This window comes from Ochotona curzoniae, unplaced genomic scaffold (genome assembly GCF_017591425.1).
Source record: "Ochotona curzoniae isolate NIBS_2020 unplaced genomic scaffold, NIBS_Ocur_1.0 contig_2210, whole genome shotgun sequence".
Taxonomy (NCBI): Eukaryota; Metazoa; Chordata; class Mammalia; order Lagomorpha; family Ochotonidae; genus Ochotona; species Ochotona curzoniae.
In genome coordinates, this window is record NW_024465369.1 from 22,753,118 (window position 1) to 22,771,090 (window position 17,973).

General features: G+C 39.5%; 1 protein-coding gene across 5 annotated transcripts in view; it reads right to left on the bottom strand.

Moving 5' to 3' along the window:
- The window catches only part of BAZ2B (bromodomain adjacent to zinc finger domain 2B), a 239,784-nt gene that overhangs the window by 74,062 nt on the left and 147,749 nt on the right, over nucleotides 1–17,973 (bottom strand). For 4 of the 5 annotated variants that reach the window (XM_040971610.1, XM_040971611.1, XM_040971614.1 and 1 more), the window contains 4 exons: nucleotides 16,989–17,156; nucleotides 15,695–15,888; nucleotides 6,671–6,874; nucleotides 5,975–6,370 (listed from right to left, as the gene is read on the bottom strand). In XM_040971610.1, coding sequence (XP_040827544.1) covers nucleotides 5,975–6,370; nucleotides 6,671–6,874; nucleotides 15,695–15,888; nucleotides 16,989–17,156 — 962 coding nt within the window. The remainder of the gene's footprint in view (nucleotides 1–5,974; nucleotides 6,371–6,670; nucleotides 6,875–15,694; nucleotides 15,889–16,988; nucleotides 17,157–17,973) is intronic. The other variant, XM_040971612.1, reaches the window with a different exon arrangement.

Here is a 17,973-nt window from a genome sequence, read left to right on the forward strand (position 1 = left end):
GTCCACGCATGTTATTATCGGCTCCGTGCACCAAGTCCGTCGCTGCGGGACAGCGACAGGCTATGCATGTCCGATATTCACCACCTCCACATTTTTCTTCTGTAACCATTTTTCCTGCATGAAATAGTGTCCTCTTATAGATTTCAAACACATGAAATACCATTCATGCTCCAAGATCCACTACAAGAGTCTTAATATGTTTGTCTTCATCAAAAGTACTCTTGGCCTAAGTCCTTTCTCCTTTTACCTCTTTACATTCCATATCAGATATCTTTCTGTACACATACGATGTACTTAGATGCTTTAAGCTTTTAAAGGCAATGATATGGAATCTTTCTTTATGCCCAAGTCCATTTGCATATTTAGGGCATGATTTCCAGGCTGCACAAAATCACTAAATTAGAAATTAATCTGCAACAGATTTATTCAATTTCAAGTCCCTCTTGCAGTTGCCTTGGCAAGGCGAGAGCAAATGATTTTGCAGGCCAGGCTGGACCGGATGTTTCACACTCCTGTTTTAAGGAGAACACATTTACATCTACCCAGAGATTTATTTATCTTTCTTATATTCCCATGATATTGCTTAGGGCTCTGTACTTGTTTACTTGAAACAGTATTCTAGATTGCAGAATGAATGATTTTTAAAATAGGAAGTAAGTCTTTGTTGCTAAGGATTCTGAGAAAACACTGGTAGAAATGATGGCTCTGCATTCTGGGTGATAAACTTTTAAGTGCCTTTAGATACTAACATTTGAAAGAATATCAATTTTAGAGCCATAACAATCTCCTATTATTAACTATTTCATAGGCTATATCAATTCAGATTATATTAAGTCTAAAAGTTACATCTACAAATAAAGATTATTTAGCTTCTGATATTTCCTTGAAACAACAGAATCATAAAATTTTTTGCTAAATTATTTTTTTAAGATTTGTTTGCTTAAAAACAAACTACAGGGAGAGAGAGAGAAAATCAGAGAGAGATCTTCCATCTACTGATGTACTCTCCAAATGGCTGCAATATTTGGGGCTGGGCCAAACCCAGGAGCCTGGAATTTCATCCATGTCTCCAACGTGGGTGCAGGGGCCTAAGCAAATCTGATCACCCTCTGCTGCTTTCTCAGGCACGTGAGCAGGAAACTGGACCAAAAGTGGAGCAGACAGAACCTGAATCGGAGCTTATATGGACACTGGCATCATTAAGTGATGATTAACTAGATATACTGCAACGTTACTCTCTAAAATTAGTATAATTAAAAGAATATATTAAAACAAGTATGTTTTGAGGCATACTTCAACCTGCTATGCCAGCATCCAAAATGTGCATCAGTTTGAGTCCTGAATATTCCACTTCTGATCCAACTCCCCACTAAAGTGCCTGAAAAATCAGCAGAGGATGACTTAAGTCCTTGGGCCCTTATGCACACATGAGACACACAGAAGAAGCTCCTGGCTCCTGGCTTCAGACTGGTTCAACTCTAGCTATTGTGGCCATCTGGGAAGTGAACCCAGCCGATGGAAGATCTCTCTCTCTCTTGGTCTCTCCTTTTCTCTGCAACTCTACCTTTCAAAATAAAAATAAAAATAAAATAAAATAAACTATATAAAGTCCCAGCTGTTTCAATTCCAGTCCAGTTCCCTGCTAATGTGCCTGGGGAGCAGTGGGGAATGGCCAAGTGGTTGGGCCCCTGTACCCGCGTGGGAGACCTGGAGGTATCCCCTGGTTCCTGGCTTCAGCCTGCACCCACTCTGGCCATTGTGGACCTTTGGAGAATGAAACTGCAGAAGCAAGAGCGCTCTCTCTGTCTTTCGAATAAATAAATAAGATCTCAAAAAAAAAAAAAAAAGATGACAACTCAGTAAATGATTTAAAGTGGCAGTATCCAAAAGTCATGAGAATTTCCACAAAAACTCCTATCATCCCAGGGCTGGTGCTATGGTGTAGCAAGTAAAACCAATTCCTGTGAAAATGGCATCCCGTAAGGTCACTGGTTTGAATCCTGGTTGCTCTACTTCTGATCCAGCTCCCTGCTAGTGTTCCTGGGAAAGCACAGGAAAACAGCACAAATGCTTGGGTCCTTGTACCCACGTGGGAAGACCAGAAAGATACTCCTAGATCCTCATTTTTGACAGGCTCAGATTTGGCTGTTATGACCATTTGGGGACTGAATCAGTAGATGGAATCTAACTTTTTTAAACAAAAAAGTTAATTTTTAAAACTCCCATCATCCTTTACATCTTTACATTAGTTTAGAAAATTAAGTTGTTAAAATTAATCTTTGTAAGTAAAAACTATAGTAGTGTCACAAAGACACAGTGTTTAATTTGTAGCTATTCAGTGAGTATGGAAAATTGGACTAAATATATTTGGACTTGTCCTTTAAAAGAAATGAAACAGAAAAATTATTAAAATATTTTTATGTAAAATTTAAATTTCAGGAAAAAGAATATATTTTCATCTCTTAATACATAATTAAGCCATATACTCTATTTTTTTGTTGTTCCTGCTACATAAATAAGATCAAAAGAATTCTTTCAAGTGTAAAATAAATCTTAAAATGGGAGAGATGAAAACAAAATTTTTCTCTTTAATTTCATGTTTTAAATGCTCTGTCACTACTCCTAACGATAATTCATAATGACAACTACAGACTTTCAAGATGAACCAAAGATGACAGTATTTTATCCCGCCTACTCTTTTATTAGAGTGCACATTTCATTCTTTTTGCTATCAAGACTAGTGTATAAAAAAGAAATGACAAGGAGAAAATGAAGAACAATATAGTAGTCACTCTTCCTGCTTTAAGACATCGATTTGGACAGCAGTAGTATGCACCAGTAATAGAAGACAGGTCTGAAGGTCCCTCTTCCCTCCAAGCTCTTACTCCCCAAACTCCAGAAAACCTGATCAAAGAACTGATGTATCACTTACTTTTCTAGTCCTGATCATTACATATACTGACAATACTAATTTGAATTATATGTCTATGAAATAAAAGATGCAAGCAGCAGGAGCCAAATGAAATTATCATAACAAAACACAATTTTGCATTAGATTGACATACACAGAAAGAATGGTATTGTAAGAGAAATATTTCTGAAATAACCTCTACCTCAATATGAGGCACTGATACAGAGCACATCACTGACAGTTGAGTCTAAGGGGAGCACTCATTCATCTAGAACATCTTGCATTAGCCGCCATGATCACTTCAGGTAACTTGTATTATAATTTCTGAATGATCTCCAGAGGGCATTTTTTTTCCATCTTAATCACGGGTATTGAACTCAAAATGCTTGATTTAAATTCTTTCTGCCTTTAGCTTGCTTTGTGATGTTGGCCAGGGACTTGCCCTCTAAGTCTTACTTTCTTTACCTGACAGGGTTTCTTTTTTTTTTTTTTTTCAGGGTTTCAAAGAATTAAGTAAGATTTTAGGTGTAAAAACCTAAGCAACTTGCATTTATTGAGCAAGTACTTAATAAATGGCTTCAAACAAGAAGTCATATAAAATCGTTATTTTGAGAAATATTTTAAAAACTCATCAAAAATGTTCAGCAGTTTTTCTAATAACTCTTGAGGTGGCTCTGTAAATTAATTTGTCTTAAAGTAGAATTGCATATAAATGAAAATCACAAAAAAATCTAGAACAGTTGATTTTATTCATGAAATGTCAATAATGTGATACTAATAATACCTTCAGCTTTTTAAAAATTAATTATTTATTTGTACAGCAGAGTGACTGAAAGGGAGAGATGAGACAGAAAGAGAGGCTCTGTCTTCTAACTCCATCCACGAACAGCTGCAACAGCCAAAGTCAGGGCAAGCTGAGGTCAGAAGCCAGGAACTCCAGCTGGGTGTCCTCCGTTGGTGGGAGGAGCCAAGGACTGAGCTATCATCTGCCGCTGTTGAGATGCACTAACTTCAAGCTGGAAGGGACTGGGCAGCCCAAGCAATGGCTTAACCAGCTGCTCCGTGGACTTACTCAATCGCCTCATGGCCAAGCAGTGCAATACACTGAACATGGATGAGATTCTTAGATCAGCAATTTGTAAATCATGCTGTACATTTGAATCACCCAGCATGCTTTTCAAAAAGTCAATAACATAGCTCCATCTGGTTTAAGTATTCCAAAGGTTATTTTTCCCAGGTAATTCTAATGCATACTTAGGCTTAAGAACCATAAATTCAGTTCATCAAAAAAAAAAATCTGATTTCTTCATGTCAGTTTTCTTTGACACTGCTCATAAGTTCTTCATAGTAAGGATCAATGGACAAAGACATTCTGACTTTTTCTAGAAAGAAAGCTATCATATCACAACTGTTGAGAGTAAAGATGTTTCAGTACTACATTATCAAGGTTGAATTCTAGTTTAATTGCTAACCAGGGACAAGTTCTTGGTAGAATTATTTTGAGTTCCAGGCATCTCAACTTTAAAATAAATAAAGATAATAATACTGGCAGTGGTGTTAAGGTAAGCATCCAGTGAGTAAATACACACTTTGTACTTAAAGCAAAAGCTGCCAAACAGAAAGCAGTCTATATGAGGATTATCTAATAATTAGGATGTCAAATGATAGTACTTGCTCCAAAACAACTGCATTCAAAATTAATAATATTTTTAGGGGCTGGTTTAACAGTCTAGTGGCTAAATTCTCGCCTTGTAACCCCAGGATCCCACATGGGCACTGGTTTGTGTCCTAACTGCTCAGCTTCCTTTCCAGGACCCTGCCTGTGACCTGGGAAAACAGCAGAGGAAGGCCCAAAGCCTGGGAACCTTGCGCCCATGTGGGAGACCCCGAAGAAGCTTCTGGCTCCTGGCTTTGGATCAACTCAGTCCAGCAGTTGTGCCCGTTCGGGGAGTGAACCAGAGGATGGAAGATCTTCCTCTCTGTCTCTCCTCCTCTGGCTAAAATTTTTCTAAGAAAACTAAATAAAATCTTGAGAAAAAATTTCATGCTTTGGGCTGAGTCTAGAAAAATAATAATGGTATGGTTATTAGAAATGTACTGGATAAAGAATGTGGTAACCTAAAATCAACAGAAAGAAAATAAAGATGGAGATGCTCTCAGTAGAGTGGTACTGGTTCCCACCTAAGTCAGTTACCTTGCACAGAATTCATCAGTATGGCAACGGAAAATCTTTATAAAGGAGTTCTGCACTTCATATTGATAAATTCCAGGACTACAGAATTACTTAGGAGATCATTTCTTTTAAAAAGAACATATTGATTAAAAAAAAACATTAATTTTAAACAAAGGTAACTGTGACCTTTGTCTTATTTAGACATATATAACCACCTCATGCTACATCACTGACCTGGGGGGCCAGTGTTGTGGTACATCAGGTTAAACCTTGGTTCCAGCATCAACATCCCATACTGGAGCATCAGTTCTAGTCCTGACTGCTGAGCTTCCAAACAGGTTCCTGCTAACATGCCTGGGAAGCCAGCAGATGGCAGTCATTTTGGAGACTTGAATGGATTTCCCAGTTCCTGGCTTTGTCTACTGCAGCCATTTGGGGTGTGAAGCACTGAGTGGATAGAAGATCTCTCTCTCTCTCTCTCTCTCTCTCTCTCTCTCTCTCTTGTCTCTCCTGTCTCTCCCACATCCTATCTTATTACTCTAACTTTCAATTAAATACATAAATCTAATTTTCCACCTGCAGTGCTGGCATCCCATAAGGGACTTTAGTCCTGGCTACTGCACTTCTGATCCAGCTCTCTGCTTATGACCTGGGAAAGCAGCAAAGGATGGTTCAAATCCTTGGACTCCTGCACCCATGTGGGAGAGCCACAGGAAACTCCTGGCTCCCAGCTTCAAATGGGATCAGCTCTAGTTATTGTGGACATCTGGGGAGTAAATCATCTGAAGGCAGACTTCACTCTGTCTCCTTATCTCTTTGTAAAAAAAAATTGCCTTTCAAATTTATAATCTGAAAATTTTTTTTAACTAAAAAATTTGTTTTGGACTCACCCGTTTGGATCGTAGTTCACTGGTCAAAGAACTAGATTCTTCAGAGGTATTTTTATTCCCTGCTTTAGGTACTTCAGGAGAAGGAACTATGAGTTTCATGTAAGCTTCCTTTTTGGCTTGATTTACCAAAGATAAGGGTTTCACATTGGACACCAATCCCGTAGACTGAATGACACTGGTGTGTTTGTTCACAGATTCCTCCTTTGCCTGAGAGCTTTGGAAAATAAATGGAAGCTGCTGTGACAAAACCTGAGGCTGTTTCGGCTGGGACTGGAATGATGGGTGAGTCTGGGATTCAGATACAAGAGGTAATGGCTGGTGTAGTCTTTTTTCCTGGGCTTTTTCAGCTGCTTTCTGTCCATCTGCTTTTGGGTCTGAAATGCCATGTAATAGCACCTGGAAATAAAAAGTGAAAGGCAAATCTTGAACAGCTACTAAAGACAAAGATACCACACAGTAAAAAACTTGGAGGAGAAAAAAAAAGCATATTTTAAAAAATGCTCCCGATGCCTTAGTGTACACAGTATAACAGTGACTAAAAATGTAGCTCTTATCCCTTTAAAAATGTTTCTCTATCTCCTAGTCTTAGGTGTGAAAAAGTAAGAACTCAAGGTCATGACTAACTGAAAGTCCAGACAAAGCAGTCGGTCCTTCTGCCTGGGTAATGCCTGCACACCATGGATGAGACAGTCATACCTGGCTGTTACTCTGATGCTGTGCTTCACCCTCTGAATCAGAATCATCATCTTCACTTTCTTCAATACTTTGATCTTCTTCCTCTTCATCTTCCTCTAGATCGTCAGAATCACTACTACTAATGCCTTCACTGGAGGTGTCTGAGGAGGTGCCTGACTCGCTGTCACTGTTGCTAGAACTTTCCATGGTTTTTTTCCTTGGTTTCTGGACAAAGACAAGGTATTTTGCAAGATTTTAATTTGAGGAGAAAAAAAAAATAAACAGGTTTCAATAAAATGTGTGCTCTTTTTGAGTTTCAAATGATATTTTTAATCTCAAAAATGCCATTTTTAGGAAAATCAGAAAAGTTATGTTTTACAAAGGCAATTTTAAACAAATTGATCAAAGTACACGTAGAATATTAAAAATATCAGCATGGCATGAACACAGAGCTACTAACAAAAATGTCCTGCTTCAAAATGGTGAAAGATTTTAAAAAGAAGTCCACAAAATAATAATTCTAATTATGACACATACACTGAATGTATAGCTTTAATTTTTCTTTATGTAGATAGCAGTCAGTAAATAGTCCAAGTTAGCTGTAACATGACAAATACACCTTTCTAGGTCCTGGACAATGGTATAAAAGAAGCTTCCCATATTGGAGCCTTCAAGAAACCAACATCCTAGTGGTTGTGGGAGCAGGATAGATAGGTGTCCAATATAAAGTCAGATAATTACATAAAGTAGTAAGTGCTGTAAAAGGTGATTAAATAAAAAATAAAACATGCAGCTGTTTTACTTAGAGATCAGGCGTCCCTATTTATATTTCGTATAAAAAAATCTAATAAAAGAGAAAAAGGTTGATTTTAGGGAACATTGAAGGCTATTTGCCAGAAAGGGATATGAGGTCACATAAAAGGGAAGTCTCTTTTCATTTTGAGAACAGGCGATAAGGAAAGGTGTTCAGCCTAGTGGTTAAGACGGCAGTTGAAACACCCATATTCCACACTGGATGGCCTGGATTTGTTTCCCAGTATGGCTCCAGGTTCCAGCTGCCAGCCAGGGGACCTTGAGAGGGAGCACATGGTATCTCAATTAGTTGAGTCTCTACCCTCCCAATCAAGGAGAACTTGATGAGGTTCCCAGCTACAGGGTTTGACCTGACTCAGCCTCACTTGTTGTGGGCATTTAGGGACTGGATCAACAAATGCAGTTCTGTCTCTTTGCTTTCTGAGTAAAAGAAAGAATGGACAATAGGGTGGGCATTTACGGTACAGAGGGTAACACTACCATCTGAGTTGTCAGCATCCATGTCTGAGCAGTGGTTTGAGTCCCAGCTACTTTGCTTCTGATCCAGGTTACTGCTAATGCACCTGAGCAGGCAGCAGGTGAGATAACTCAAGTACCTGGACCCCAGATACCCAACCTGACAGAATTCAGGCTTCTGGTTTCAGCCTGACCCAATCCCAGCTATTACAGGCATTTAATGAGTAAACCAAAGGATAGAATATCTCTATCCCCGTCGCTCCACATTTCTCTGTCACTCTGCCTTTCAAATAAAACTTTTTTTGAAAAAGAATAGACTGGGCACGGTACAGTCCAGTGGCTAATGTTCTCACATTAAACGTGCCAGGATCCCATATGGGTACCAGTTTGTAACCCAACTTCTCTACTTCCCTTACAGGCACATGCTTGTGGCCTGGGAAAGCAGTCAAGAATAGTCCAAAGCCTTGAGCTCCTGCACCTGCATAGGAGACTTGGAAAAAAATTCCTGGCTCCTGGCTTCAGATCAGCTCAGGTCTGGCCATCGCAGACACTTGGATGGGGAGTGAGCTAGTGGATGGAAGATCTTTTTCTCTGTCTCTCCCCTTCTCTCTGTATCTCTGACTTTCCGATAAAAATAACTAAATCTTTTTTAAAAAAATTAAGATTAGACAGTAATAATGGATAAAAAGGAAACACAATTAGATGTACTGTAACTAAGTAACAGAGCAACAGAAAAGTTAAAATGTGACCTAACAGATGGAAAAGGAAAAATCCTGAGATGACAATAAGTTTAAGGATAATGTACAGTTATTTAGAAGCATTTCCATGGCATTTACTGATAGACAGAATAAAGAACAAAATCAGAAGCAGTCATAAATTACAAAGGCAGTAAGTTTCAAAAGTTATGATTAAGGGAAATGTAGCTTTTACATCTACTGTGGTCTGGAGACTTGACAGAGTAACACACCCGTACAACCAGAAGCCAAACTGAAGCTGCAGCAACAAATCACAGATCCACAGGCCTTCTGAAGGCCAGCTTAGATAAAATAAAATGTAAGGTTTAAAAAAAAAAGGCTATAATGCAAATGAATGCAGAACCCCTTTCTTGCTGATGCTCTGCTTGAGATGTGTCTGTGTTAAGCACTCTAGCCAGCACTGAGCCTCCTCCACGGACCCACCCTTTAGTCCTCAACACATCCTGAGCTGTTTCCTCCCCTCGGAGTGAACTGAGTGAGAATAACATGGGAGGAACAAGATGGCCAAGACCACACAGTAGAGATGAGACGAAAACAGCACTCTCTATCACTCCGTTAGCCAAACAGCAGGGTCCCTCTTTCAGACCTGATTCTGTGGTGCATCTTTAAACACGTATAGGAAGATTATATGTATAAGTAATCTAAACTGAACTATCACTTTTGTTTTAGTGGAGGCAAGGGAAAGAAGGGAGCTACAGTGATTTAAGGAAAAATAAATACTTATGTCCATGTTGAAGTGATCTGTAACTTTCTATTCAAAGATGGCATAAAAAATGGAACCCTGGTTCCCCAGCATAGGGCACAGAAGCGCTGCTTCCAAATCCTGAGGGTGTGTCAGCCTCTTGGACTGTACTTGTTGAGAGCGGCAGAGTCTTACGTCTTGATTCTAACCAGGGTGGTGGCGTCGCATTAGCAGGCACTCATGGTCCTGCTGATGCAACAGGTCTCTGGAGAGCAGCCTCAGACGGGGCGCAAATAGTTTTATCTTCGTAAGGTAGCAAAATTAGTACGCATTTCATAAAAAGAGAGAAGAAAGGAAATAGGCATGGGTTTTATGAGAAAAAATGTATTTGGATATCATCCATCATAGTTCCTTACTCCCTGCTAAGGCTAAGGTGTGTGTGTGTTTGTGTGGTGTATGTGTTTCTAACTCACACATAATTAGGCAGTACATCTTTTTTCTCTCATGTAAAATATTTAGAAAATGAATCTTATTTTCATGATCAAATGATCAAAGAAGAGCTTATTAATTTTCCCCATCTGATCTCAGAAAGCTTTTTAATTTCAACTTTCATTGTATATATTTTTTTCACCCAGTAACAAAAGAACTACGTATTGCTGGCTGTTGGGATGCAGGCAAAGCTGCTTGAGACTCCAGGGACTCAAGATTATGCGAAACAGACAGCAACCCTGCCTGGCTGAGAACAGGAGAGGCAAATCAACAGCCTCCTGGAGGCAGAAGAACATAGATATTACCCCTTTGTTCCTTCCACCCTGTTTGTTTGTTTAAGATCTATTTATTTATTTGAAAGACTGAGTAAGAGAGAGTCAGAGACAGAGGAGAAGAGATCTTTTATCTTCCTGTTCACTCTCCACATCACCTCAACAGCTGGAAATGCACGAGGCCAAGCCAGGAATCAGAACCCTGGCTACGTCTGCTCATGTGAAAGGCAGCACTTGGGTCCTTATTGGCTCACCAGTTTTCTTTCATTTTCTATTTTTTGTCTTTATTTATTCTATTTTTACTTGAAAGGTATTTTACAGAGAGAAGAAGACAGAGGTAGATTTTTCATCTGCTGGTTCACTCCCCAAAGGGCCTCACTGGCTGGAGCTGATCCAATTTGAAGCCAGGAGTCAGGAGTTTCCTCTGGGTCTCCCACGTGCATGCACCAGTCCAAGAACTTGTGCCATCCTCCGCTGCTTTCTCAGGCCATAAATGGGGAGCTGGAAAGGAAGTGCAGCAGCTGGGACACAAACTGGGGCCCATAACAGATGCCACACAAGGACGTTTAGGATGGTATTGCTCCAGCTCACCAGGTACATGAGCAGGAAGCGGATCACCAGCACAGCAGCCAGCCTCACACTGGCCCTCTGTTAACGGATGTCATATAATACCTGTGCAGTTTCAGTTTTACAGGGTGAAGGGTTCTGGAGATGGCTGGGGCTCTCCCTGTAACTCTTTCCAATTAATTAATTAATTAATCTTAGAGACAAAAGCACTCCTGGGCAGTTCCTGTGTCCTCCCAGCCCCTGCCAACCATCCTTCTATCCCATCTCTGGTTTTAAAGTCAGTGGACTCACAAGGCAGGTCTCCCGAGACAGGCTTTATTTGCATAATAGCCTCGAGGTTCATTCATGTTTTAGCAAATGTCAGAGTTCCCCATGCTTTCAAGGTGGGCACAGTTCCATTGTGGAGGTCACTTTGTGACCCACTCCTCTGGGGATGGGCCCTTGGGCTCTTTCTGCATTTTATATACTGTGACTAATGCTGCCGTCAACATGGGTGCACAGAAAATGCATTGAGATCTTTGCTCTCAATTCTGTAGAGTACATATACCTGGCAATGGAATTGTTGGATAATACTGTAATTCTATTTTTATTTTTTGAGGAACCACCATGCTTTTTCTCACAGGGGCTGTACCATTTTCTTTTCTTAACATACAGGATTCTTATATCATAGAGCCATCACCATGTTTGGACTGTGTGGGAACAACAATTTGTACGAATAGCAATCACTGAGCCCATCACAGCCCTCCCCCTGGTGTCTCACCCCCCAATTTTGAGCTCCCTCTGAAGGACACTAACCCCCGGCAAAGCCAATCCGGTGCCAACATAAAGTTTAAAACTTCCTCATGAGGTAAAAACAAACAAAAGCCAGCAGGCCGTCTGAGGGGCTAACTCCAAGAGCAGAGGTAAAGGAATACTGTAATACAAGCTTCTAGCCCAGCTTCCTCACGTTTTGTCAAATGCGTAGTCTCTCCCCTTCCGGCACTCTGTGCTGAAAGAAGATACTGAAACAACTTCAAACCAGCCCACCTGTCGGCTGGCTCTGTCTGCTTCCTCTTCATTCTTTGGCCTCAGCATTCTTTCAGGAGCCAATAGAGACTCTGCTGGCATCGATATAGTCTTTCACCTTTTAGTTTTTCTAAACAGGCTGAAGGCTTGTATGTTTTATATTTTAGTGTGAGACTTACTTTAATTGCTTAGTTTAAAACATCTGTATCTGGTGCCACTGTTGTGATGAAGCAAGTAAAGCCACTGCCTGCAACGTCAGCTTCCCATATGTGTATGAGTTTTTGTGTTGGCTGCTCCATTTCCCTTCCAGCTCCCTGATAATGGCCTGGGAAAAGCGACAGAAGGTAGCACAGGCACTTGGGCCCCTGCTACCCATGTGAGAGACCTGGATGCTGCTCCTAGTTTCTGGCTTCCGCTTGCCCTGTTGTGACCACTGGGTGAGTGAGCCAACAGATGGAAGATTTTCTCTCTCTCTCTCTCTAACTCTGTCATTCGAAATAAGTAAATCTTGAACAAAGAATTTAATTTGTTTTAATACACATGTAAACTATATCAGAGAATTAGGCTGAATTTCCAAGATGCTTGAATGTGTATCCCTTCAGTAGGTGTCTGGCAGCAGCCCAGACCAAGGGCTTTGTTGCTTACACTAATGGCATGCCCTGAAAACGGTCACAAGAAGCAGCCGCAGAGCACCAAGCGCAGAGCATGGCTTTGCAACACGGGCTCCTAGGAGGACACAGCACAGAATCTCTTTTCATGTCTGTCATATGTGGCTTAAAGAGAAAACAAAATATTTGTCTTGGGACCTAGGTATAATACCCCTCAGTTATGATGACGGTACCATTAAATTCTTAGTGTTAATACATGATTTTCCCCTATACACACATAGGAACATTCTATACCCTGGAAAAGAGCTGTCCTCTGTTGACAAGGAAGCTGGAAAGTCCAAGATAAATATCTCTAAGGAAATACAGTTGGAAAAAGGAAAGAAATACTGTTAGTTCAGCTGGTCCTAGGAAATACCACAAAGTTTGATTCAGATTTGGAAAAGGACAAAGAAAAATGTGAGAAGATTGTTCCTATGATAAGACAATTTCTATGCTTTGACAGCTTCTGTGATGCCAGGGTTCTTTTCAGGTGCAGCACATAAAGCCACATCCTTCATCATCAGCAGTCCTTGTCATCACTGGTTCAAGTCCTGACTGCTCCATTATTTCCATGTCCCTGCTAATGTGCCAGGAAAGCAGCAGAAAATATCCCACATACTTGGTCCCTGGCCACTCATGTGGGAAATCAAATGGAGTTCCGTGCTCTTGGCTTCAGCTTGGCCCACTCTTGGCCCTTGTAGCCACTTGGTAAGTGAACCAGTGGATCTGTCTCACTCACTCTAACTCAGCCTTTCACATAAATACATGAATATTCAAAAAGAATTGAAGCTTAGAGGACATATTATTTGGATTTAAAGTTTAGGTCAATGTCATTTGCAAGGCATCGGCTACCTACATCTTGCTACAATATTCAGAGGTCTCCTATCTCACACTATAGCTGGAAACACAAGAGAACATGATACATGCAGGAATCACAAATCTTTCACTCTTTACTGGAAACCAGGTCCTCAAGTTTTTTTAAAAAGTAGAAGACAAGCCACTGTACTTTTTAACTTTGTTTCTAAAATGTTTATAATTGATTCCAAGATTTTAGCTCAGAAAAACCAAGACCTTTCACTGAAGAAGAAATTAGAAATAGAAGCCAATCAAGTGTACTGATACAGGGGATCTAATATGTAATGAGTTAGACCATGTAGCTGGAAGTAGCTTGTATGTTTGGATAAACAAACCTGGCTTCAACAGTGACCTATATATCCCACAAAACTGAGAAGTCAGATTTCCTGACATGATATAGAAGAGGAATTCAAAAGCTGAAAATGATTACCATTCTAAGGTGAATATTTACATGTAACTTGCACATCTTACCCTACTCCTGGTATCAATTTACAGCAGACAAGGTCTAAACAGGAGGCAGAAATTACATTAGCAACACAAACAGAAAACTACAACATAAAGAGTTACTGGGGTTGGCATTTTGGCAGCCTATTAAGTTGCCACTTGTGACACTGGCATGCTATATTGGAGTATTGGTTCAAATCTTTTCTGCTAACAATCCAACTTCCTACTAATGCACTTGGGTAGGCAGTAAAGGTGGTCAAGTACTTGGGCCCCACTCCTCTTAGACAACATCCAGATGGAATTCCTGGCTCCTGCTTGTTGCAACCACCCAGGATGGAACCAGTGGACAGATCTCTAGCCCAGACCTAGCTGTTGTGGCTATTTGGGGAGTGAGACAGTGGAAGGAAGATATCTCTCTTTTCTCTTCCCACTCTCTCTCTCTTTGCTTTCAAATAAAAAATAAAGCTTTTTTTTTTTTAAATGAGAATTATTCACTGATTGCAGATGATTAACTGCTGAGATGGATGTAGAGACCTCCAAAGAATTCAGGAATGCCAGAGGTAGGGAGTAACCACTTTCTCTAGGGCCAGGCTAGAGTTCAGGTTAAGTATCACTATCCGAAAGTCTTGTGCCTATAGTGCTGTGTATTTCATATTTTTCCCCCAGATTTTGCAAAACTTGTGTATATTTAAGAAGAGATGTTGAAGACGGTATCCAATGCTGAATTAGAGATCAAAATATTATTTTGCTGTCAAATTTTTACATCACATTATTTTTTTTCCATAATATGTGTTATCATGAAACTTTTGAAGACCCATCCTCCATAGCCTGAGGATATTTTTATACCATACTTTTGGGTGTTTATATTTTGACCACTTCCTGTCTCCTGAGGTCAAGTGCAGAATTTTCCACTTGAGAAGTTAGAAAAGCACTCAGAAAAGGTTAGGATTTTGGAGCATGTCAGATTTTAGAGGACTTTGGGCTTTAGATTTTCAGATCAAACCTGTTTAATCTGTACTGAAATAAAGATAACCTTAGAAGACAGTCTATTTCTTCCAAAACCCTCTGGTCCCCCACCCCCTCTCACCCAAAACTCATTGGTTGGAAAGGCTGTGGCTACTGTCTACTGGCTAACAGAACAGCTCCATGAAGTATCACAGGCCAAGGCTGGCACATGGGAAACATCACCTGCTAGAAAGCCAGAGAAAACTCGCTGGGCATCTGCCAGCTGGAGTGCAGGTAAAATTAGAAAGCCACCTACTGGTTTCCTAGCAAAACTTGGTGATAAGCTCCCTGCTGGGATGTCTAGGACACTCACTGGATGACATGCAATACCAAGTTTCCTGAACACAAACTGTTAAGGCCGAGCTGGCAGGGAAGTCACCCAGTGACCACCACAGCCTACCAGGATGATGAGAACTCTGCAAGCAGGAACAGCAGGCCCTTTCCTCGTCCAGTGTTATCCTGGATCCTCGAATGACAAAGCCTACCATTGTACTAGCTGGCAAAGAACCAAAGGGTGAATGTAGGGCTAAGAGACTAAAGTTAATTTGAAACTTAGGATGTAGATGAAATAAAATTGACCATGATGTGTTATCTTTTAAAGCTGACTTATGTGTACACAGGAATATCTGTCTACTTTGTATATTTAAAAATTTCAATAAGAAGATTTTATTTTTGGTTTAATTTATTTTCTAAGGCATAGGCTTTGGAATCAAACTACATGGCTTCAAATTATCACTCAGCACTTGCAGGCTATTGGTCTTCGTGCTCTGCTTTCCCATTTGTAAAAACAGTAGCCACATTATTAAGGGCACAGAGAGGGTTGCAACAGATTTAACACATAAGGTAATGTAGTGAGTTCCCTGTTAATTTTAGCTATTATTACTTCATAACATTTATACTGGTGTTGACCGCTTTACTGAAATAATATTAATATCACATCATAAAGACACACATCAGCAAACACAGGAGATTAATCCACAGCACAATTATTTGAACGTTCAAATGCTTATCTTAAATACAGAGATCTGCTGTGTGTTATTCAAAGAATAACTCACCTTATCTTTGATTTTGTCAGCTCTGGCATCCAGAGGCTGGTTTTTGTTTTGTTCCTGATTGCACTTTCGATTTCCTCCACCTGAGCTTGTGCTTTTTGCTTGCCCCAGGGAGCTTGAAGCAGTAGTAGAGAGGACAGTGGTGTTGATACCAATTACAGATGATGGACTGTTTCCATTTACTGAACCATTTACACCTTGAAGACAAGCATGTTCATACAATGGATTATTATTCACCCACAAAAGAGAATGAAGTACTGCTATACAAGAGGTTTTTGTAAAGTTCATGGAATCGTGTATTATGAAAAAAAAATACTGCGTGGATTTCATGGGTTTTTTAATTTTTAAAAATTACTGTTTTTATTTATCTGAGAGAGAAAGACAGATGACAGACAGAGGTCCTATGCACTGGTTCATGTTCTAAATGCCCATAACAGTCAGAGCCGGGTCAAGCTGATCCTGGGATCTCAACCCCGATCTTCCCAGAGTGTTAATGGGGACCCACTCGCCAGGGCCATTATCTGATGCCTCCTAAGGTACGTAAATGGGACATCAGAATTGAGTGTGGAGCCAGGAATTATATCCAAGTACTCTTTGATACAGGATGTAGTCATCCCAAGTTGTGTCTCAACCACAAGGCCAACTTATCTTTTAATCCCATTTTCCATGAACTTTTCAAAAGTGTGTATGTGTGTATGATGTACATGAAACTCAAAAACATTTTTAATGAAATAATTTATACGCTCAAGGTCTCATAGCATATGATTCCTTCTATATGAAATATTCACAGCAGAACAAGCTAGATGACAGAGTGCAAACTGGTGGGTGTTTGAGGGTTGAACATAAGGGTAATGAGTACCAACTGCTTAAGGGGTAAGGATTTGCTTTGGAAGTGGTGTAATGTTTCAGTACAAGATGCAGGTGATGGCTGTACCAAACCAAATGCACTAAAAATCACTGACCTGTTCACTTTAAAATAGTTAATATAATGTCATGTGAATTTCATCTCAATTTTAAAAAAATACTTACAAAGAGTAGTAAAAAGAAAAAAAGGAACACATAATGCAAACAAAATGAAGTGGAATTGGGCTCTATAAATAAGCAGCATTTTCTTGAGCAACTTATGTTAACCTTGATTATAAAATGAGACTTATAATCTTACAGACTTAGATTAAGTTAGGATTAAGTAAAACAATGTGCAAGTGTCTGGCACAGTGGTATAAGCATGTCATTAAATCTGAATACTACTAAATGGTGCTTTGGAAAAGACGATGTACACTTAGGGGACTAAGCATACCTTTTTCAGGACCATTTCGATTACTTTTTCCTGAAGTCCTTGAATGGAATGAAGACGAATCATGATTCTGGGCTGGAGGAGCAAACAGTGGTGGAATTCCCAGTAGTGGTGGAAAGAAGGCTGCCCCTGTGCGAGTATGGACATCTGTAGTTCGCCACCATTCTGCACCTCCAAGCCAAACAGACCAAACAAAACAATATCTCAATTAGCTTTCTAGTTTAGGTAACAACTGCTGTTTTATTTCAAGAAAAAAGTCAACCTTCAGAACAAAAATGCCAAAATACACAGAGTTCTGATTAACCTGTTCATTGTGAACAGCTGATGAGAACCCTGAAACCTCATCCCACTTCTCATTAGGGCTCTGTCCTAGGATCTTCACTCTGTAGCTTTCTAGACTTCAAGCTTTTGGTGAACAAAGGTAGCCCAAGTCTAAAAACCTAAAGCCTTTGGTCACTGACCACTAAAGAACTATGTGACTTTTTAAAGCCCTTGCAGCATATTTTTTCTAAATCTATGGAGGAAATTTTTAAAATGTATTATACTAATATATTTTAACACTATGCAATTTAATGTTAATTTGAAGCTAGGATAGGAATTTACTCAAATTATATACAATAAATCTGACTGTGATAAATCAAGTGACCTAAATAATAGTTACTACTAATGTAATCCACAACATCTCAATTGCACTTATGAAAAAAAATTTATCATGAAATGAAAACACAAATACAATAAAATCAGCATCGTTCTTTTTTGGCCAAAGAAGTTTTTGAAGATTTCAAAAACAAATAATTTTGCAGTAAAATATTAAAGATTTATAAAGTGCTGTCCTTGAAGTTAATACATAAAGCTTGAGTTGTGTCCATATTTCCACTTATAAATTACACACAGCAATTATTTTGTTAATATAAGATGAATAGATATTTAAAAATTCAATGCAATTTATATATTCAAATAGTGGCTCTTAGTTAAAATTTTGAAAAGA